This window comes from Cryptomeria japonica, chromosome 6, assembly GCF_030272615.1.
Source record: "Cryptomeria japonica chromosome 6, Sugi_1.0, whole genome shotgun sequence".
Taxonomy (NCBI): Eukaryota; Viridiplantae; Streptophyta; class Pinopsida; order Cupressales; family Cupressaceae; genus Cryptomeria; species Cryptomeria japonica.
The window spans coordinates 17,005,973-17,030,054 of NC_081410.1; the positions used below are offsets into that span (position 1 = coordinate 17,005,973).

The 24,082-nt window shown below is 34.3% G+C and overlaps 1 protein-coding gene across 3 annotated transcripts in view; it reads left to right on the top strand.

Annotated features, from left to right (window-relative positions):
* The first annotated feature begins 43 nt into the window (after positions 1 to 43).
* LOC131048073 (citrate synthase, mitochondrial) overlaps positions 44 to 24,082 on the top strand; it is a 190,428-nt gene continuing 166,389 nt past the window's right edge. Inside the window, exons 1-4 of one of the 3 annotated variants that reach the window (XM_057981928.1) lie at positions 44 to 422; positions 4,214 to 4,293; positions 4,800 to 4,912; positions 18,659 to 18,724. In XM_057981928.1, the coding sequence (XP_057837911.1) occupies positions 18,674 to 18,724 (51 nt within the window). In that variant the 5' untranslated portion in view covers positions 44 to 422; positions 4,214 to 4,293; positions 4,800 to 4,912; positions 18,659 to 18,673. The remainder of the gene's footprint in view (positions 423 to 4,213; positions 4,294 to 4,799; positions 4,913 to 18,658; positions 18,725 to 24,082) is intronic. The other 2 variants (XM_057981927.1, XM_057981929.1) reach the window with 2 other exon arrangements.

Genomic DNA, 24,082 nt, shown 5'->3' on the forward strand with positions numbered 1-24,082 from the left:
AAAAGGGAGATATAAGGGTTTTAAAAGCTAGTTGTAAGGGGCATCAAATATTAATAAAAAAATTTAAGAATTTTGCTTCCAAAAGTTGTGCAGGAATTAGGGCAAACGTGAGGCCTATTCGAGGTCGATAAAAGATTAGAATCTTTCATTCAGGTTATTATCTTTTGGGGAGCTTTGCCTGCAGCTTCTTCTAGAGGCAATCTTCTGGTTAATAAGGACGAAACCCCTCATTGATGACAACTTCTATGCTGTTGAAAGATACAGTATAGGAGATCTGTGACATATATCCTACAGACAGTAAGTTTTGGAGGCTGATTACACATGTTTTAGAAGGGTTTTAATAGACCAAATTGAGCGGATAGGGTTGCTGACAACCTTCAATCAAATCACAGCAGTAGTTTCCAGCCAGCCACTCATTCTAGGTATGTTTGAATTGGATTTGGGGGGGTTATTTATGAAATGGGTAGCTGTCACATTATTGAAATATACAGTATTTTGGTCAGCATTTAGATCTGGAATTTTAAGCTTCAAAAAATGCATTTCATTGGTGTATTTTAAATATTCATTATTTGCTGTTATTTATTATTGTACTCAGCTGAATCATCAAGAAAACAAAAAAAAAACTAAAAAACACAAATGCTTCTGCAACTTCTGTCTAGTCTGAAAGACCACACTAGAAAAAAAATAAGATAGTATTTTTAATTTAAAAAAGAACAGAGACAGCTCATTACAGAGTGCATACACAAGCACACACACATGTGCATACATGCAAGTGCGAGCACACAAGTGCACGCGCACATATGTGCATGCACGTAAGTGCGCATGCACATACGTGCATACACGCAAGTGCATGCACACACACACACTTGTTGCCATCTCATATTTTCCCAGTCTCCTGACAGATGAAGCTTACATCTACATCCAATTGATTTCAATTACATGAAATTGATTAATTATTCAAATTTTGTGTCATGATTGTTTTCTTGGTAACCCATTTTGCTCTTATCAATCCTCGTCATGTGCAATTGCCATCCAATCTTAAACAGGAATACAGATGAAAAATACTCATGCATGGATATGGAGATAGAATTAAGAAAGAATTAAACCATTCCATCAAAACACAGATTTCATTATTATTTAAAACAATCAAGAGTTGACAATGTTGTATCGTGCCGATATAGTTTCTCAAAACAAATATTTTGATTAGTTCCAGCATTCATTTTTTTCTATTCATTGTCAATTTCTTCAATACAGGGAAATAACCTTATCCACAGAGATCACTTAATTTGATTCAGATATAACAGATTGAAATCTGAGATCAGTGATACATTATTTTTCCATGAATCTAGTTGTTCCTGTCATTCAATAAAACCTCAACTGCATTTCTCCAAAACAGGGTTGCTAGCTCAAGGGGAAAATAATTGACTGTCAAGAGAACCTAAAATTATTAAGTTCTGGCTAACTTCAAACCTGGCTTAGTAGTTAGTTCTATTAACAGAATTATTAAAAAGGGCTGAAAGAAGATATTATGATCTGATTTTGAAAGTTACCCTATATATAGGGTAAAATCGATGACAAATGTTTGGAAGCAGCTACATTATGCATGAAATATACAAATTCATTTATAAGCAAGCACTGCGTATGAAGTGAATTATAAACAATATTTTTCTACAATCTAACACAATTGAACCACCAAATAATGCACTCGCTACCACCATAACTGGTAATAATCCAAGTCAACTGAAATAGCAACCACAAATGAACTGAAATATCAGAAAGCTAGAATAATAGAGAGAAGCAAACAACATCAAGGGACGGGGAAAATATCATAAAGTTATTAAAGTTCCCAGTGTTTATGCATCTGAATATGGAATACAACTTGAGTACATTCTTTTAAAAATTAATATTCATATATATGATTAAACATCATCCTGCTACATAGTCTAATTGGTGACCAGGAATGCAGTTAATGCATGCATCAGCACTCCTTTTACAATGATAGATATGAGTTCAGCATTCAAAGCACATTGATCAAAGCAACATTCTCCAATAATTGTTATATGATCATAAATCTATTTTCAGCAGATTCCACATGTATGTTTCCAGTGGTGCCACACAATTTGACAAGATCATACATGTCACTATATCGATCATACATAAAAGCCTTAAATCTAAAAAATAGCCTTAGAGAAACTAAAGAATGTTGACTTTGGGATCTCACACTTAAATCTTAAGGCTATTAGTAAATGCTGAATTGTGAATGCTTATTCCATAGTCATTTGGTCCAATAAAGATTGGTGAACCTGCACATACTGAGAAAATCTCTCCTATCGCTAAAAATTTCCTGTGTATATTACATACACATAATGAAAGACAGAAAAAAAGTGTTTTAAGTACACACAAAGATGCAAAATACATCCAACATACACAAGACAAACATTCCACCAGAGGGCATCCCATATTCTGAAAACAAGTAACATTGAATTAAAAAATCAAGAATACCAAAAGTCAAAGACCAATTGGTTTTGTTTGGATATCATTTGCAAACCAATTCACTGTATGGAGAAGCTTTACCTTCAGCAAACTGTTGGCAAATGTCCTGTAAAAGCAAAACCTCCTTTAAATATGCTTGTGTTGCTAACTGGAGACAATGTTTCATAAAACATCTCTATTTTCATTTTGTAAATCATCAAGCACAAACAGTAATCATAGACCATAAAATAAACGCACACAAGTTTATGAACCAATAAAACTATAGTTATGAAATTTTCAATAAAGGTTGGGGACGGCCATGTATATCGAGAGATAGAAAAATCAATTGTATTGTTATCTAACAATCATCATCATGAGAGAAAAAATTATTTAAAAATTAAAACCAGAATCACCTGGAGATGACAAAGAAACTAGGAGGATAAGGATAAATTTATTAATGTCCAACAAGTGACCACAAACGGGTCAATGGGACTGAAGAGTACAAACAAGAGGGCAGCACCCAGCAGGGACACCAAACGGTGACCAAAGAAAAGCACAAACAGCAACTAAGGCAACAACTACAAACAAGGAGGGGGGAGGGAAATCCCATTATTTTTAATAACATGGCATGGGAGACCTTGGAGATTACTATATTTTCAATCCATTAATTGATAAAACTTCAAATTTCAATGCATGTAGACTTCTTAAGCCCTATTATTGTTTTGTTTCATATTCTTACCTCTTTGGAAAATAAATAAGAATATTTTCTACCATAAAAAAAAATGTTAGCTTTTATAAAAGAAATAGAAAATTAGAAGTTTATTAATTTATTTGTTTAGTACTTTTAACTTGTATCAATCACAAATCATCAATTTAAGAAAACAAATGTGATTTATGTGATAACAGATGAGATGCGTTGCAAGATGAGAACAAAATAGACAATGCTTTTGAAAAGACACAGATTGAAAGCACATACGAACAAGAGCTATAATTTGAATAGAGTATTAATGAGATTGAAATCTATTTTTTATTCAAATGTAATTATTATTAAATGTTTGATTTAAAGACATTGGTTGTGTGAAATGCCATGCACCCAAATACTTCCAAATTTGAATGACATAAATTAGGTATTCAAAGCACAAGAACTATCATATATTTATTTTACTTATTTAAAATATAGAAATATCCTTAATCTTATTCATAATTTTTTATATAACTTAAATACCCATATCTAGTCAAGAAAATGGCTTGTTAACTCTTGCTTTTTATGATCAAAATAAATAAATTTGCAAGTTTTAAATTCTCTCTATCGTGTCCAACTCTCCATCGCATCTTTTTAATCAAATATCGACAAAACTCTTTGTAGCTCATCTCCTCCACTCCTATACATTTGTCAATAGATTTGTTAGGTAAACTCTCTGTGAGTTTCATGAAAACAGAGGAGGTAAGTGAACTTTCATACCCTACTTGAAGACGTGCTAATCCTCTCTACTTTTAGTGGCTTAATAAACTTGTTGAGACCTTCATAGAACCCATCATAGAACTTGATCGCATGCTTCACATCATATACACTTGAAAAATATGATTCCATTAGACCAAAAAAATCCCTCTTGGGTGTAGAACCACTCATTGCACATGAGAATTTTGGTCGAATACCCTAAATCACAAGAGAGCATCGTTAAAAGTATTTGCACTAGCTTCATCTTCTGATTTATATTTCATATATTGTTACCATTTCCAGGTTTTCTGAAAACCCAGTTTATTCATCGGACAAAGAACAACATTCGAACTGGACTACGCGCAGGAAGAAATAGAAAAGAGGTATGGGAAAATCTGAAGGATAGTGTTTTTTGGAACGTTCTTTCTGATATATGTTTTTAAGGCTTAATTATTTTCACTGCTGGTCTTCTCTACATAGAACTATTTATTTGCACTCCAATGTTATTCTCTTTCTTGGTGTCTATATTCTTGGGGTTATGTTTTTGTTATCGGCATTTGGAAGGCCGCCTCTACAGTAAAATTGGAGCATCTGCTCTTTCCACGAGACACTTGCACAAACCAGATAAATGCATTTCTCCTTCATTTCTCTGTTATATAACTTTCTAAATTGTATATTATGCCAACGTGAGTTGAATGTGACATCAATACTGTACATTACTCTGCTGTCTCCACTTCTGATGAGTCTTTACACTATAGATTAAACTGTTTTCTCCGCTTCTGACGAGTCTTTACACTATAGATTAACCCGTTTTCTCCGCTTCTAACAAGTCTCAAGATTGTGGGTACAGTGCTTTCTCTGTGAAGTAATGGCTATGAGTTTCCTACAGGTCCCGCTCCTTCTTTAACCCATCTCTGGCTTTTAGACAAGGGTGTTGATTCATCTCCATGGTCACTGGATTGGAGTGGGGCTGTGACTGTTATGTTTTTTACAGTTACAAATGTAAGTTGGAAGAACAATTTCTATTCTTTCACACTCAGGATTTATTTTGTTGTCTTTTAATCGAAAGATTTAAAATTTCACTATTTTTTCTAACCATCTCAGTAATCTGCTAGATACAAATTGTCCGCCTTTTCTCTAGCTGATGAATTTATGCCATGAGTGTATTTCTGCTCAATAAATTTGCCTGTATGCAAAATATAGGTTGTTATTTTCTGTAACTTTTTCCTTGAGTTTTGTCTCATGCATACGATGCAAGGTCTTTTTTTGATCTATTTGCAATAAACAAAAACCACGATCAACATTTTGCAGGAAGGAGACCATGTTAAAAGCATAAATCCTAGATACCTGTCATAGGAGCAGAACTGCTTGATACAGCAAAACAAATTGGCCACAAAATTGCTTTCTCTATTTAAAATTATATATTTATCATGCATCCCACAAACTCTCACTTACATATATGTTACAGCAACACAGCCACATACTTTGCTTTAAATATTGCAAATGCTTGGAAGACATTTTTATTATACTATGCAGTGACAATACATATATTGTTTATCTATATATATATATATATTTCTACTTGTACCCTTACCTCTGCAAATTTTGTTTCGTTGTACTCTCATTTATATTTATTTCTGCAATTATCTCTACATTTGTCATTATACCCCAATGTGACTTCATCTAGTTTTACTGCTACTGTTTGAATGTTTTCGAAAAGCTGAGTTACTTTTGAAAAAGAGTAGAGTTGAAGGTGTAGGATACCCTGTCTATAAAATTGTTCTGCTTTGTGGATGGAATACAGACTACCTATTTTTGTATTTCAATTTAATGCCTAAATCCTCAAAGGAAGACACTTGAAGAAAATCACGAAAATGTAAAATCTGTGCTCAAAATGACCTTCAATTTTCAAACCCAAAAATATATTTTATATGCTTTGTTTACTGGGTGAGTAGTTTCAGATATGCATGTTTATCATATTTCCTGATTGTATGCTTAAGGCAGACAAGCTAGAGACAAAATGACATTTTTGCAGCAGGGCATAGACATCCATGAAAGTATAAAGAATAGACGAATTTCGTTAGACGTCCTAGTTGCAATACCCATGGTAGACATGTACGCAAAATTTGGAAGCATAGACAAGGCACGTGACTTGTTTGACAGAATGCCTCCAAAAACTGTGTTCTCATGGACTGTAATGATCAGAGGATATGCATAGAATGGATTTGTTGGAAAGGCATTAGAGACTTTCAAGGAAATGCCATTGCCATGGTAAAGCCAAATTCCACAACCATCGCCAACATACTCGCTGCCTGGACTAAAATGGGGAGCTTTTGAACAGAGTATGGACATCAATCAAAGCACAGTCGAAGGGGGGGTTTTTGTCAGATATTATAGTTCAAAATGCTCTGTAGACATGTAGGCAAAATGTGGAAGCATTGGCAAGGTATGCGAACTGTTTGACAAAATGCCCGAAAGAAATGTGGTCTCTTCGAATGCCATGATTGCATGATATACACGTAATGGATTGGTTGAAAAGGATTTATAAACTTTTAAGAAAATGCAACTGCAGGTGTAAAGCCATATATTTCACAACCTTTGCCAACATCCTCCCTGCTTGCGAGAACACCTCCCTGCCTGCGAGAACACTGTAGCCAAGTAATAGGGTATAAGATAACGAGTGCCTGCGAGAACACTGTAGCCAAGTAATAGGGTATAAGATAACGAGTGAATTAATAGGTTATGGCTATATAATGTACTAATACTTAAACATATTTAAGTTTAAATTTTTTTTTTTTCTATTATTATTATTTTTCCCTCAAGTTGGTGAGAAAGGGAAGCTATTTATCTAGATTGCAATGATTTTTTTATCTCAAAGTGGAAATAGTAAGTTGGAGTACTATGATTTTACAACTTTTTTTAATAATTGATTTATTTTATTAATCTTAGAATTCAATTTTTGAGTAATTACTTTTTAAATATATAATTTTCAACATTAAAAATTTATAATGCTAACTAAAATTCTATTAGTATATTAAAAACTTAAGAGAATATTTTATTATTTTTTCATCTTTATTTTTCTTATGGAAATTCAGATGACTCTTCTAACAAGACACTTTTACACGAAAGCTAAAACAAAATCTCTCTCATCAAATCTTTACACTAATAAAAAACATCTCAGTAGGAACTTGACGCTTTGTGTCTCTTGTTTTATTCTTTTTCAATAAAAAAAATTCTTTTTAAACAATTCAACTCACCAATAAATAAGAAACCACTTAAAACATTTCAAAATCAGTAAATTTGTCAAATTTAAATTGAGTCTCATATTCCACGCGATCAAATTCGAGGTTCTTGGTACTAACTGAAATTCTCCATTGTTGACCAGTGAAATATCACACAAATCGCCCTGGGCCCATCTAACTAGATGCTGTTTTCTTTTTTTAATTGCTATAAAATTTCAATTTGCAGCGGTCCTACAATTTATATTCTGCTGTAGTTGCTCGTACAATTAATTAGGATTGTAATGCTACAATGTTAAATTTTGACTGACTCATGCAGTTAGGTGATTTTTATATTTTTCTTGATTCAATTGATTAGATATGAGGCGAATCATGGTTTTTAGCAGCTTACAAGCAATTTGGCTACCATTTACACAGGTGGATTTCAGTGGGATATTTAGATATCTGGTTTCTAGGTCTTCAGGAGTCTTTTCCAAGTAACTCACATTTAAGTATTTTGATTGCGAACTTTCTTTCTCGATACCCATTATTTTCCTTTTCTTTAGAATGTCATTCGATGAGATCTATTGGGAGGTTTTTGGATCAGATTATCTTTAAAGTTTTAGATTTAGATTTATACTAAGTTGAAACTGTAGGGTTTTCACCAGAATATGATTTGATAAAATTTTTTGTGATTTTTTTGGGTATAATTTTCTCATTCATTTTTTATATGTATTTTTATGGCTAGTTGAAATAGTAGGGTTTAAGCTAGGGTTCACATGATTTATTGGCCTTGGACGACATTGATATTTAGATCTCTTTTGTTTATCATTTTTCAATTGCTCATCTTGAAAATTTGAATCTCAGGCCCCAAGAGGATTCACGTGTATATTCTTTCGAGATATTTATGAAGAATTCCAAGATTAACAACAATAAAATATATAGGATCCCATCAACTCTATAGTTTTTAAACAATAAATTAATAACTATACATAGTTTACAAGTTTTATTTTGGTTTTTATAAGTAATCTCTAAGTTAGTCAGGTTGTAGAATGTTGTTTTGTTCCATGGAAGTTTGAAGCTAGGGAGGAGTTTGACAGAATATGCAACTCCCTTTTGTAGGGATTCTAAATCCAATTTTAATTTCGTAAATTAAAAATTCTCAAACAATCCCAATACACGATTACATTTTCATTGGTTCTTGATTTGTTTCAACTGAAATACGGGTCAAATCTTTGTTCGACATAGTTCTTATTTGATAGCAAAAGAAGAGAAGCTTGGAACCTTTTTAGTTAAAATAAAACAGAGGAAATAATAGAGTTACTAAGTTTGTTTCTCTCCCACGTCCATCTAGCACGTCCATGTAGCATGCGTAGGTCTCTATATATTTGAATGTCTTTAATGCGAAATCCAGGTCAATTTTAGAACCGTCATCTTTAAATTGACATATAACATGTATTAATTTTTAACTCATTTGTATTTTCTCAAGCATGCCAACCCACCAAAATTGGCCTTGTACTGGGCTCCAACAATTTAGAGTGAGAACTATTACATTTCTAATGATTTCCAGGGTGGAGCTACAAACTGTGAATGCTTTCAGCTAGAAAATCTTGGGACATTATTGTATACTTATGTTACCCATACTGCAATATATTGCTAGTAAACTGTAGTGATTATACATTATATTTATTGTTCCCTACTATTCCAATAAGCTGCTATAAAATTGTAGTGATTATATATTTTTCACTGTATCATACAGAGGATTTGTGCAATATGTACTTTTATCCTAATTCACCCGTTAGGATAAAACTAAAGCATGTTTCTATGAAAGTAAACCAAAACAACAAAAATAAGACAATTGTATTTAAACATTCATACCACCCAGGTCACAGAGGTCAGGTTGCTCCTGAATTACTTGAATACCTTGTCAGTAACAGTTGATTGCTCATCGCCACTTGTCCTATGTTGCTGGTTCTGGTTTTGCAGTTCACTGATTTTTTTTCCCTTGGTTTGGTTTGGCTAGTTCAACATTGAATCACTAAGTATTAGTTGCGTTCTATATTTAATTTTGTGCATTCCTACATCCTGACATAACTTTCAGAAGTTGTTAGACTCTATTTCTGATGCCTGACCCTAGCTGTCCAACTATCATTGTGCTCTGTTTTTATTGGATGCTGGCAGTATCATTTGATTTTAGTTGGGCAACTGTTACCCTTGTTTTTAAGGAGGTTTTTTCATGATAAAAGCTGTGCATGTGACTGAAGAGGCAAGAGTTACAGAAGAGATTGTAGGAATTGCAGGCACATGCCTATGAAGAATAACATATAGAGGTAGAAGGGTCTAAGGGACTGAAGAAAATATAGAGATTTGTGCATTAGAATGTCTTGTTACTTGGCAGTAACCTGTAGGAAGTTTGTGAATCTAGATGCTTGCTCATAATTTCTAAGTTGTTGTAAGGTATAAGCCTTAAGCTTAGTACCTGTATCAGGATAGTTGACACTGGTATAATGATGTTATGAATTACCATGCTGTCATATTGTTATTTCTGGGTTTACTGTTGTTGTAAATCAATTTTGTGCAAGGAGTTGCTCAGATTGGTTGCCCTTCATTGGGTATGAAAATCATGTCCGCATCAGAGCTCATGGTTGAATTGATGCATGTCTTTTGTGCCAACTTTATGTGGCTTAGGTTATTGCTTGGGGCACAAATTTGCGCTCATTTTGGTTGTATATATTCAACTTTAGCTCCCTTTTAAATATCCTTGTCTTTAAAGTCGTAGGCTTATTTTTTTTTATTTTCTAGCCTTGCACTTCTCTAGAAGTATACTGACGTAGTCTTAACTTTTAATTTTTTATATTTCTATTTATATCTTGGCCTTTGAAGCTTCATGCAACTGTGTGGTTTTAATCAGTTAATAAAGGATCTTGTGTTACTCTTCACTTTTGGTCTCTATTCTAAATATGGATGCCAATCTGTCTGACAGTGTTAATTTATGCCTTGTAGATGACGATTGATTATTTTTTATTAACATGGTTTATAGTAGAGATCATAGTAGAAAAATCTTTCCTAGCATTGACTCGGGAAGCAAAAAAAACATTTTTTCAATGTGAAAAATTTGGGATTTAAGCAGTGTAAAATTCATAAAATAGAAAAAATGTTTTTTTAAAATTTCATGGTAAATCAATATCAAATCATGAATTTTGCTTGTTGATGCCTTGGGAATTGTGCCCAACTACATACAAAAATTTGATGAACTGATTTAGATTGGACTGTCAAACTTGCCAAGTGTTGATTAATTGCGAGTTATTAGAATTCTTTTCTAGAGTTTTAATACTATGGTATAGAAAAATGGTTTTGTGCTTTTGCTAATGTTTAGATAAACCAAAGTTGTTTATCTTTATGCATTGCCTCTTTTCTTTCTTGTTTTAGCATAATTTCTAACCCATTTTCCCTAAAAAATAAAATACATATGAAGAGTATTTCATTAAGATAGAGGAACCAATTTACTCCAGAGGTTTTCCTTGAATTTTAACGTACTGATTTTGGACCAATGGGCACAACCACAAGTCAATTCACTTAATCATCTATTTCTCTGGCATGCCTAGAGGGACCTACTTGAAAGACTTGCTTCTTCATTGGTTCTTCTATATGAAGTAATGTAAAATTTTATCAATAGAGATAAGTCAATCAAACTTTGAATGGCTTATATTTCTGTTTATTAGTATATATACTGGTATAACTATTTGGAAATGCAAATTTACTTCCAGCTAAAGAGAGTATGTAAATACTGTCCATAAATACACATAGCATTATCAGTTATTATAAAATGTGATGATAGCTGAATGTATACAAAATGAGTCTGTAGAAAACTCTGTCAATCAAAAGCAATTAGCAGGTATAACACTTAACCCTCTGTCGAACAAGAAGACTGGGAAGAAAAGCTACCATCCGTACTGTGGACGTATAGGCCACGTACAAATTGACAACAGGCTAGACACCTTTTCAGTTGATGTACGGTCAGGAGGCCATTGTACCAGCGGAATTCATGGTACCTAGCCTACGGATAGCAATTGAGAATCGACTAGGAGAGTCTATGGGAACGACTATACGCGCTGGGTAAGCTGGACGAACGGGGAATGATGGCTCAATGGGCCACTGAAGCAGCTTATATTTCTGTTTATTGTATATATACTGGTATAACCATTTGGAAATGCAAATTTACTTCCAGCGAAAGAGAGTATGTAAATACTGTCCATAAATACACATAGCATTATTAGTTATTATAAAATGTCATGATAGTTGAATGTATACAAAATGAGTCTGTAGAAAACTTTGTCAACCAAAAGCAATTAGCAGGTATAACATTTAACCATAAAACTTTTATCAGCATCCCCCCAATCAAGTAAAAGGAAAAGTATACAAGAAGAACAAGACCTTACGAGTAAAAGACTCCAAACTTACAAATAAGGTCTACACATAAGCATAGACTAAGTATATGTTGCTTGACTGATGCTTCTAGCAAGAATGTTTCTTCATAATGCATTTAATTGCAGATTTCTCAACACAAGATCCTTTATTAACTGATTAAAACCACACAGTTGCATGAAGCTTCAAAGGCCAAGATATATAGAAATATAAAAAATTAAAAGTTAAAGACTATGTCAGTATACTTCTAGAGAAGTGCAAGGCTAGAAAAAAAAAAAAAAAAGCCTACGACTTTAAAGACAAGGATATTTAAAAGGGAGCTAAAGTTGAATATATACAGCCAAAATGAGCGCAAATTTGTGCCCCAAGCAATAACCTAAGCCACATAAAGTTGGCACAAAAGACATGCATCAATTCAACCATGAGCTCTGATGCGGACATGATTTTCATACCCAATGAAGGGCAACCAATCTGAGCAACTCCTTGCACAAAATTGATTCACAACAACGTCATGAACATAACAGTAAACTCAGAAATAACAATATGACAGCATGGTAATTCATAACATCATTATACCAGTGTCAACTATCCTGATACAGGTACTAAGCTTAAGGCTTATACCTTACAACAACTCAGAATTATGAGCAAACATCCAGATTTACAAACTTCCTATAGGTTACTGCCAAGTAACAAGACATTCTAATGCACTAATCTCTATATTTTCCTTGAGCCCCTTAGACCCTTGTACCTCTATCTGTTATTCTTCATATGCATGTGCCCGCAATTCCTACAATCTCTTCTGTAACTCTTGCCTCTTCAGTCACATGCACACCTTTATAATGAGAAAACCTCCCTAAAAACAAGGGTAACAGTTGCCCAGCTAAAATCAAATGATACTACCAGCATCCAATAACAACAGAGCACGTTGATAGTTGGACAGCTAGGGTAAGGCATTAGAAATAGAGTGTAACATCTCCTGAAAGTCATGTCAGAATGTAGGAATGCACAAAATTAAATATAGAACACAACTAATACTTAGTGATTCAATGTTGAACTAGCCAAACCAAACCAAGGAAAAAAAATCAATGAAAAACCAGAACCAGCAACGTAGGAGATTGGTGGCGATAAGCAATCAACTGTTACTGACAAGGTATTCAAGTAATTCAGGAGCAACCTGACCTCTGTGACCTGGGTGGTATGAATGTTTAAATACAATTGTCTTATTTTCTTTGGTTTGGTTTACTTTCATAGAAACATGCTTTAGTTTTATCCTAACGGGTGAATTAGGATAAAAGTACATATTGTACAAATCCTCCGTATGATACAGTGAAAAATATATAATCACTACAATTTTATAGCAGCTTATTGGAATAGTAGGGAACAATAATTATAATGTATAATCACTACAGTTTACTAGCAGTTTATTGCAGTATGGGTAACATAAGTATACAATAATGTCCCAAGATTTTCTAGCTGAAAGCATTCATAGTTTGTAGCTCCACCTTGGAAATCATTAGAAATGTAATAGCTCTCACTCTGAATTGTTGGAGCCCAGTACAAGGCCAGTTTTGGTGGGTTGGCATGCTTGAGAAAATAGAAATGAGTTAAAAATTAGTACATGTTATATGTCAGTTTAAAGATGACAGTTCTAAAATTAACCTGGATTTCGCACCAAAGACAGTCAAATATATAGAGACCTATGCATGCTACATGAAGGTGCTAGATGGACGTGGGAGAGAAACAAACTTCGTAACTCTATTATTTCTTTTGTTTTATTTTAACTAAAAAGGTTCCAAGCTTCTCTTCTTTTGCTATCAAATAAGAACTGTGTCGGACAAAGATTTGACCAGTATTTCAGTTGAAACAGATCAAGAACCAATGAAAATCTAATCGAGTATTGGGATTATTTGCGAATTTTTAATTTACGAAATTAAAATTGGATTCAGAATCCCTACAAAAGAGAGTAGCATATTTTGTCAAGCTCCTCCCTGGCTTAAAACTTCCATGGAACAAAACAACATTCTACAACCTGACTAACTTAGAGATTACTTATACAAACCAAAATAAAACCTGTGAACTACTTATAGTTATTAATTTATTGCTGTTTAAAAACTATAGAATTGATGGGATCCTATAAATATTATTGTTGTTAATCTTGGAATTCTTCATAAATATCTCGAAAGAATATACACGTGAATCCTCTTGGGGCCTGAGATTCAAAGTTTCACGATGAACAACTGAAAAATGATAAACAAAAGAGATAAAATTTTATCAAATCATATTCTGGTGAAAACCCTACAACTTCAACTTAGTATAAATATGAATCTAAAAATTTAAAGAAAATCTGATCCAAAAACCTGGCAATAGATCTTATCGAATGAGATTCTGAAGAAAAGGAAAATAATGGGTATCAAGAAAGAAAGTTCGCAATCAGAATACTCAAATGTGTGTTACCCTGAAAAGGCTCTTGAAGACCTAGAAACTAGATATCTGAATATCCCACCAAAATCCACTCGTGTAAATGGTAGCCAAAGTGCTTGTAAGCTGCTAAAAACCATGATTTGCCTCATATCTAATCAATTGAATCTAGAAAAAATAAAAAAATCATCTAACCACATTAGTCAGTAAAAAATTAACATCTTAGCATTACAATCCTAATTAATTGTACAAGCAACTATAGCAGAATATAAATTGTAGGATCACTGCAAATTGAAATTTTATAGCAATTAAAAAAAGAAGACAACTTAGAGTTAGATTGGCCCAGGGCGATTTGTGTGATATTTTACTAGTCAACAATGGAGAATTTCAGTTTGTACCAAGAACCTCAAATTTGATCACGTGGAATATGAGACTCAATTTAAATTTGACAAATTTACAGATTTTGAAATGTTTTAAGTGGTTTCTTATTTATTGGTGAGTTGAATTGTTAAAAAATAATTTTTTTTATTGAAAAAGAATAAAACAAGAGTTCCTGTCGAGATGTTTTTATTAGTGTAAAGATTTGGTGAGAGAGATTTTGTTTTGGCTTTCGTGTAATAGTGTCTTGTTGGAAGAGTCATCTGAATTTGCATAAGAAAAATAAAGATGAAAAAACAAATATGAAATAATAAACAAATAAATTTTAAGATGTAATAGAATAAAATTCTAGTCATTTGAAAGAAAATATTCTCTTAAGTTTATAATATACTAATAGAATTTTAGTTAGCATTATAAATTTTTAATGTTGAAAATTAGATATTTAAAAAGTAATTACTCAAAAATTGTATTCTAAGATTAATAAAATAAATCAATTATTAAAAATAGTTGTAAAATCATAGTACTCCAACTTACTATTTCCACATTGAGATAAAAAATCATTGCAACCTAGATAAATAGCTTCCCTTTCTCACCAATAATAGAAACATTTAAAAAAAAAACTTAAATATGTTACTTGGCTACAGTGTTCTCGCAGGCAGGGAGGATGTTGGCAAAGGTTGTGAAATATATGGCTTTACACCTGCAATTGCATTTTCTTAAAAGTTTCTAAATCCTTTTCAACCAATCCATTACGTGTATATCATGCAATCATGGCATTCGTAGAGACTGCAATCATGGCATTCAAAGAGACTGCAATCATGGCATTCGAAGAGACCACATTTCTTTCGGGCATTTTGTGAAACAGTTTGCGTACCTTGCCAATGCTTCCACATTTGGCCTACATGTCTACAGAGTATTTCGAACTATAATATCTGACAAAAGCCCCCCTTCGACTGTGCTTTGATTGATGTCCATACTCTGTTCAAAAACTCCCCATTTTAGTCGAGGCAGCAAATATGTTGGCGATGGTTGTGGAATTTGGCTTGACCATGGCAAAGGCATTTCCTTGAAAGTCTCTAATGCCTTTCCAACAAATTCATTCTGTGCATATCCTCTGATCATTCCAGTCCATGAGAACATAGTTTTTGGAGGCATTCTGTCAAACAAGTCATGTGCCTTGTCTATGCTTCCAAATTTTGCATACATGTCTACCATGGGTATTGCCATTAGGACATCTAACGAAATTCGTCTATTATTTATGCTTTCATGGATGTCTATGCCCTGCTGCAAATATGCCATTTTGTCTCCAGCCTGTTTGCCTTAAGCATACAATCAGGAAATATGATAAACATGCATATCTGAAACTACTCACCCAGTAAACAGAGCATATAAAATATATTTTTGGGTTTGAAAATTGAAGGTCATTTTGAGCACAAATTTTACATTTTCGTGATTTTCTTCAAGTGTCTTCCTTTGAGGGTTTTGGCATTAAATTGAAATACAAAAATAGGTAGTCTGTATTCCATCCACAAAGCAGAACAATTTTACAGACAGGGTATCCTAAACCTTCAACTCTACTCTTCTTCAGAAGTAACTTAGCTTTTCGAAAACATTCAAACAGTAGCAGTATAACTAGATGAAGTCACATTGGGGTGTAATGAAAAATGTAGAGATGTATAAAAGAGAGTACAGTGAAACAAGATAAACAATATAGAAATATATATATATTCAAAGCAATTTAGATAAACAATATATGTATTGTCACTGCATAGTACAATAAAAATGTCTTCCAAGTATTTGCAATAAATATATAATTTTAAATAGAGAAAGCAATTTTGTAGCCAATTTGCTTTGCTGTATCAAGCAGTTCTGCTGCTTTGACAGTTATCTAGGATTTATGCTTTTAACATGGTCTCCTTCCTGCGACTAAACACACATCTCGCCCGTCTGTTCTGTTTTGCTTGGCAATGAATCGAGTGACGACAAAGGTATGACGAGTCACTTTATTACAAAATGTGTCGGCAAAGGTGTGATGGCAAAGGTGTGACGACAAAACTTGGCTAACCCTCGCTCAATCTACAATCCTTCCTTCAACACAGACTGCGATCCAATCAACACAGGCGATGGTTGTCCATTACCCTTCACAAAACTGAGCTTCTGTCGACATATTTATTGTGCTCAATAACAAAATCAGCGAATTCCAGTTTACAATGCAGAACATTGACGACAAAGCGGGGTTCCATTAGTTGCACCAATCTATTTTTAATATCTTAATAAAAAATTCACTAGCCTAGTTCCATCCGAACTTTAAGGCGAATTTGAACGAATTTTTTCAGAATTTATAAGAGTTCGAAATTATTCGGCGAATCTTGTGACTTAGGGACATGCTTTTGTGGCAAGTAAGTCTTTCAATTGGTTCCCCCTCATGTTTTATTCAAATAAATGAGGCTTCTATGTGTCTAATGAAGACCCATGAGTCAATTTTCAAACCTAGATTCAATTAGATTACATGAGCAAAAAAAATGTTACTAGATAGTGAAGTTATTGATAAATCATTCTTCTCCTTGGCTATTCTCAGAAAGGCCAAAGGAGATCCTTAGTGAGTGCTTGGAAAAGTTTCTCTGGATAAAGCAAAACTGACAAACAAGCACTGAATTGACCTACTAATCTGCCCATGGGCCAAAGGAGGATTCCAATCCCATTTAAAAAGCTAAGAAAGTAATAACATAAGCTGTGCTCCACTATAAGAGATGATCTTTTGCTGAATAGTTAATTGCCATGGAATTAATGGAAAGAATGCCCCACCAAATTGAACACATGAGCTGCCTTGCTGATTCTTTGACAGATAAATCTACGTGAGTAGACTGTGAAGTGGCATAAGAGTGATTTAGCTGTGATTAGAAGGGAAACATGAGATGAGACCTTGTGCATTTATGCCATGAAAGTTATCCCTATCATTGATTGGGGCTTGAGATGGCATTACAAAGTGAATGATCTGCCTTTGAAGCATTCTACTTAAACAAAAAGATGTTGGGTTTTCTCTTGTTGAGGGTAGCGACAAAAGAAAAAGACATGGTATGTCTATGTAGTTTCAAGAGACCTAAACGTTTGACAACTTCCCAAAGTTTTGTTCACAATTGAACCGACGACCAGTGATCCTCTTTGGAGATGCTACCACTGTGCAACCAATGAATGACCTCACTTCAAGTGACTCCGCTCTTGATCCTGACGTAATTTAAACATTTTAGGATCTTCTTGAATTTCTGGGAACCCCAGCTTGGTATTATTTTCAAAGAAGGTTGTGGCCTACTGTCTAATTGAAACTGTCTCAAAGTATTATAGTTAATGAAAGCCAGCGTGGAGTCCCTATTGTAGGATGGCATCAAATGAGTTAAGATCACTCTATCCAGCATCTTCAAGATATCATCAGGCTGAAGCTATGCTTGGATCAATGCATGTTTTTTGTGCCAAGTTTTTGTAGCTCATACTAATAATGATTTGGGTGCAGGTTTCTTACTCCTTTTGATTGTATATGTTTGAGCATTGGCTCACTTGTAAATTTCTTGGTCTTTTGAAGTCTTGGGTAAGTTCTTTAGGATTTTCTAGCTCTGTTGTGATCTAGCATAAGCCTAGTCTTGGCTCTTACTATTTTTGCATTTCCATGTATTTCTAGGTGTTCAAAAGCAATTAATAAGGATCTCATGGTTATTCTATACTCTTGGTCTCTATTTTAATTGCGAATGTTAATCCGCTATGTAATGTTAATTTATGCCTCCTACATAACAATTAGTTGTGTTTTCTTTGCATGGTTTGCACTTTGCAGAATACATTTATGCTTTAGCTTATGTTTAGATAAACCAAGGTTGATCATCTTGGTGTCTCACCTCTTTTCAGTCTTGTTTTAGTATAGTTTCTAACTCTTTTTCGCTGGCAAGAACATAAGAATAGTTTTGCACTTTGACGGGGGAACAAGATTAGTCCAGAAGTCTGTTGAGCATCAGAGAAATGTGTTCAACCTCATTAATGTGGATTTGGAACAATGGGTGCAACTAAGCTATAAGTCTGGTTTACTTAATCAATAGGTTTGTCTTAATTTGGAACAATGGTAAAGTCTGGTTTACCCAATCAACAAGGCGTTAGAAACATATTAATATAGCTTTTACAAGCTAACAATGAGTTATTTTTCTTTTGCTGCAAAATCCAATATTTATCTCCTTTCGTCTGATATATATGCTTTGCGATGTGGATTCCTAACTTCAAATAAGGAAAACTTTATCCAAATTAATGAGTATTTTGTGCCTTGAAACAGAGAATCTTTTAAACAATGGTGCTGTATAGAGGAGCATTGGCTTTTTCAAGGCATCGCTCTCGTCTTGTAAGTGCACATTTAATGAATGCTTGATGTTTATTCTTACATTTAACTCCATATCATTCAGTTCAATCAGAATGTTTTTTCTGCCTGTTAATATATTTCAATAAATAGTTTTGTATTGCAATATTCTGGTTTAAAATAATGTTACAAGAGAAATATGGAACTGAGCATGTTTTTATCTTGTTAAGTGGATATATTTTATCTTTCGGTCTTCGGATTTTTAATCTGCAAAGAACTTGGAATATGTTTTTTGAGGAAAACATAATTTTATTCATCTTGACTGAATTGTACTTTCTTCTTTACTATAATTTTGATGAAGACATCTAGTTACGACAAATTGATGTTTACATCTTATCTTTATATTTTATATGCACACACACATGCATCTGTGATGGAAATAACATATTGTGTGCTGACCCAAGATGTTATCATGAGATAACTATTACCTGGTCTGGTATATTAAAATTTATTAAGCCTCTGGTATACTCATTTGGACTACTGTAGGCAAGTCTATAAATCCTTTGCAGGGTTCTCTTTTACTACTTTGGTTAAGTCCACAGGCATCCTTGCAGGACCCCCTCTGTCTACTGTGGATTAGGTCCGCAAGCATCCACGCAGGATCCTCTTTGACTAGCATGGGTCAGGTCCATAGGCATTTTTATAAGATTCCCTCTGATCATTGTTGGTCAAGTCCACGTGCTGTGGCCAAAGACTGTATTTGAAATGCTTTCCTACGTAATAAAATAAACGTTTTCTACATTGATTACCCCTCAATAAACATTCTTGGACAAATAGAGGGTCAACAGATATGCATGATTATTTGGGTAGATGTTAAACTTATCCTTTTTTGTTTTATTCATGAGAAATTGACCTATTATAATTTATTCATGATGCTTAAATGTAGTACTTCCTCTAAATGCCATCTGATTATTGTATGAATACCACTTCACGTAACCTTTTCCATTAGTGTTTGATTATATCATGATGGCATTTACAACAGTAAGTGACAGTGTAATGTAAGTTACATTAAACTTTTTTTAAACACGATCTGGATTATTAAATATTTCATTCTAACATGCCAATCACATTTTGTTTCCATGATCAGACATAGTTCATCGTTAACTCCAAAACTTTACCTGTATTGCATCAATGATTATATTCATCCATGGAAATAAATTACTTAGTTCATACATGACATAGGAAGGCCCCTTAATATTTATAGTTAATTAACTGAAATTGAACCCCTGCACTGCTTAGCAAGTGTTTTGGATTCCATCTGGTTGATATAAGCTAGTTTATAAAAGATAACTTATTGATATAAGCTAGTTTATAAAAGATAACTTATTTTCTTTAGGGATATATATATAGATACATATATATATATGTGTGTGTGTGTGTGTATTGTTGGCATTAGATTGTCATTGATGTCAACAATTGAGAAGATGCAGTGGAGAGATCAGACAAGATGTAGTGGAAAGTTCAGATTGACAGGTTGGCAAAAGTGTTACTGTAGCATCATATAACACACAGTGTTATACACATAAGGAGATACAAGAGGAATGCATGGAATGTGTCATTGGGGCATGAAAATGGACAAGGAGGACACATAGAATTGTGTTGGAAATGTATTGTGAAATCTAGTCTGACTCAGAAAAAGCTAGCTGCAGTTGTCAATAAAATGCTATGTTAGTCGCATGTAGTTACAATGAGTACCAGTTGCAGTTGTCAATAACACGATAGTTATGCGGCCCACGCTATTCCGTACCAAGAAACATTGAAGGCAAAACACTCTACGGGCTAGTCGCTAAAGTATGACGAAGATGTCAATAACATGCAGGTTATGCTGCTTGGCTTATCCCGCGACATGTTATTCGTTGTTAAATAACCTTGCGGGATAAACACTGAAGTGAAGCAAACCGCGAACCTCGTTATCCCGCGGCATGTTATTTGTTGTAAGATAACCTTGTAGGGTAACAATAAACAAAGGTAAATAAGGCACCCCGTTATCCCGCGTCGTGCAAACTTGGAGAGAGATGGTCGTGCGTGGTAAAAATACCAAAGGGAATAGATGGATCCTGTTAGCCCGTGTGGTAAGAAGGCTTGAGAGGAAATAACATGGGATAAGGAAATCGGTAGAAAACACGTTCTCCGCTAGCTCGCATGAAGGAAGAGTTGCTGATTTGCGATGCGTATAACACGCATGTTATATGACCTGCGGAACTCATTTGCACAACTCGCGAATCCAACGTGGATTTTCTGCTACACGTGGACCCTTTGTGAGATGAGGTTTTTGTTAATGGGTCCCACCATTCACCAAGTGGTTGAGTGACAGGTAAATGTTAGGTGGACAATAAAATCTTTTTGATTGGTCGATGAAGCAAGAGCATACGTATCAGATAAGATTATCCAGTTTGAGCAGCACACAGAAACATAAATTAATGTTGAGCAAAGTGGTAACTGAAGATATGATTTTCAAAATGGGGGGTTAAGTGCAAAATCAAATCTGATTGAAAAGATTGTGGAACAAAGCAGTAATTGAAGATGTGATTTTCAAAATGGGGGGTTAAGTGCAGAATTAAATCTGATTGAAAAGATTGTTGTACGATAGGCTTTTAATGCAGACTTATACTGCAGAAGGTGGAGTAGCTCCAGAATGATCTGAAAATCTTTGAATGAATTGCAAAATTTAAGATTATTAAAAATAGTAATCCATGCTCAGAGATACAATCTGATTTCTGAAGGATTCCAAGGGGATCATTTATTATTGAGGGCTAGTTGTCTGGACAAAGTGTTCAGAGGATCAAATCAATAGGTAGATTGGATTTCTCAGATGTCAAGAAGATTAATTTTTAAATTCATCCTTGGAGGGAAAAATCTGGTTGGATGTAGATTGCTTCTTAGTGAAGTTTGTGAGAAGTTGAAGATATTGAAGTGGAAGCATGTTGTAGGTGGAGATGTATAACTTTGCAAACAACTGAGAAGTAGTGAACAAAGAGTGAAAAACAGAGGCTGCAGAAAAGCATTTTCCGCAGGTGTCAATAACACGAAGTCGGGGTGGTCAATAACATTGTAGAAAATTTATGTGTAGAAAAATTGGAAAGTTAAGAAGAGATCAGTTGCAGCAAGAAGTAGAAGCAGAGAGTGGGAAAAGAGGAGAATAGAGATTACAAGTTCAGGCCAGTGATTAAAGAGAAGAGTGCATAGGATAGAGAGCAAAGATAGACACAAAGAAAAAGTGTGGGAGAGTTGTTGCAGAGCAGACAAGGTAGAAAGGTATAGCAAAGAGGTGAACAAGTTAGAACCAGAAAAGGGAAGAGGTATACAAGAGAAGAGAAATCAGAGCAACAACATAACACAGTAGCAGAATGTGCATAACATTCTGTAAGTAGGCAACTGGAAATTAGTAAGGTGTTACAAAACTCATTTGTAACAAGATTTCTATAGTTTATTGAATCATTGTAAATCTTTGAGTGGGTGCTCAGAGCAGGGGTAGGTGCTCCTTTGAGTAGGTGCTCATAAAATCAGGGGTTGGTGCTCATAAACTACAAGGGTTGGTGCCCTAAAACATATTGTAATCAGTTTTCCATTGTGAGGCTGGATTGGAGCAGTAGACTCCAGCAACATTTTTCACCGAGGTTTTTCCTCATTGTGGGTTTTCCTCGTATATCCTTGTGTTATGTGTCTGCCTCTTGTTTGCAAGTGCTTTGATTAGTTCTCTTACTTGTGATAGCACAATTTGTTTTAAAGTTTTAAATTTTTGATTATCATTGATTCACCCTCCTCTTAGTGATCATTTGTGTTCTTCAATTGGTATCAGAGCACCAGGTTCCCTTGTAGTTAAAGCTTTCTTTAGCTTGGGTAGATCCTGCTTTGTGAACACAATGGCTAGGAATGAATCCTCTGCTAATGCACCAAAGTTTGATGGCACCAATTATGCCTTTTGGAGTAGACCTACTTGTCTTCCCTTGGATTTGATGTCTGGATGTTTGTGGTGAATGGATACATTGTTCCAACAACTCCTCCTACCGATCTAGATGCCAAGAAGGAACATGAATATAATGCCAAAGCAAAGAATGCTATTCTTAGTGGTCTATCAGAAACAAAATTTGTCAAAGTTATGCATTGCAAATCTGCCAAAGAAACTTGGGACAAGCTGCAAAGAATATATGAAGGAGATGTCAAAGTGAAGGAAGCTAAGCTGCAAAATCTTAGAGCTTAGTTTGAAGGTCTGTAAATGAGGGAAGAAGAGAAGGTTGCAAATTATTTGCAAAGGGTAGATGAGACTGTTAATACCATAAGAGGACTCGAAGAAGAAGTCAAAGATGAAGTTATTGTCAAAAAGGTACTTAGATCTCTCAATCCGAAGTATGACACAAAGGTCTCTTCTATTGAGGAAGCTAAAGACTTGAAAACCTTCTCTATGGATGAATTATTTGGTTCCTTATCAGCATATGAAATGAGTATAGTAGGCATTGAATCTTTAAAGAGAGAGCCTGCATTTACTTCCACAAAGAAAGGGAAAGGACAAACTACCAATGAGGAAGAAAATGAATCAAATGCTGCTGAAGCTAGCTTTGTTAGAAAGCTCAAGAAAGGATCAGGCTAGTATAGAGGAAAGCTACCTTTCAATTGCTTTAACTGTGGTAAAATAAGACATATTGCTGCTAAGTGTCCCTATAAGAAGAAGGAAGATAATAATGTGGAAGATGTCAAGGATAAGGGTAAAAGGTTTTGTAAACCAAGAAAAAAGAAGAAAGTTCTTTATTCAATTGATAGTGATGTCTTTGATGATGAAAGTGAGTCAGTTGAGGAATACAGTGAAGATGAAAAACAAACTCGTGTCTTCATGGCTCAAGAGATCCTTAATGAGAAACATAGTGGTGGTCAATCTAAAAATATAGATGATAGTGAGGAAGAAGATGCAGATGCTGTGGTTGACCTTGAAGGAGAATTGGTTTGTGCTCTTGAAGAACCTGACAAAGTAAGAAAAGAGTTAAGAAATACAAGAAGTTTGTCATAAAAGAGCATGACTTACTAAACAAGAATATTGAAGAATCAAACAACAATCTTGCTGCCATAACTGCTCAGTTGGAAGAAACCAAAAGAATGTATGAAGTGACAAAATCAGATTTAGAAAACAAAGAAAGGAGTATCAAAAGTTGAGGAAGAAATTGTTAATCTCAAAAAAGAGCTTGAAAAGTGCAAAAATGAACTCAAGGTGAGAATCAAGTATGCAAAAGTACTCAAAGGATACAAAAGGGGTTGGATTCGATGCTGGTCAATGTTCTACTAGTAAGGACTCAACAAATAAAGAGATATATTTTGTCTCTTCAAGTAAGAATGGAAGTGAACAAACTTTCA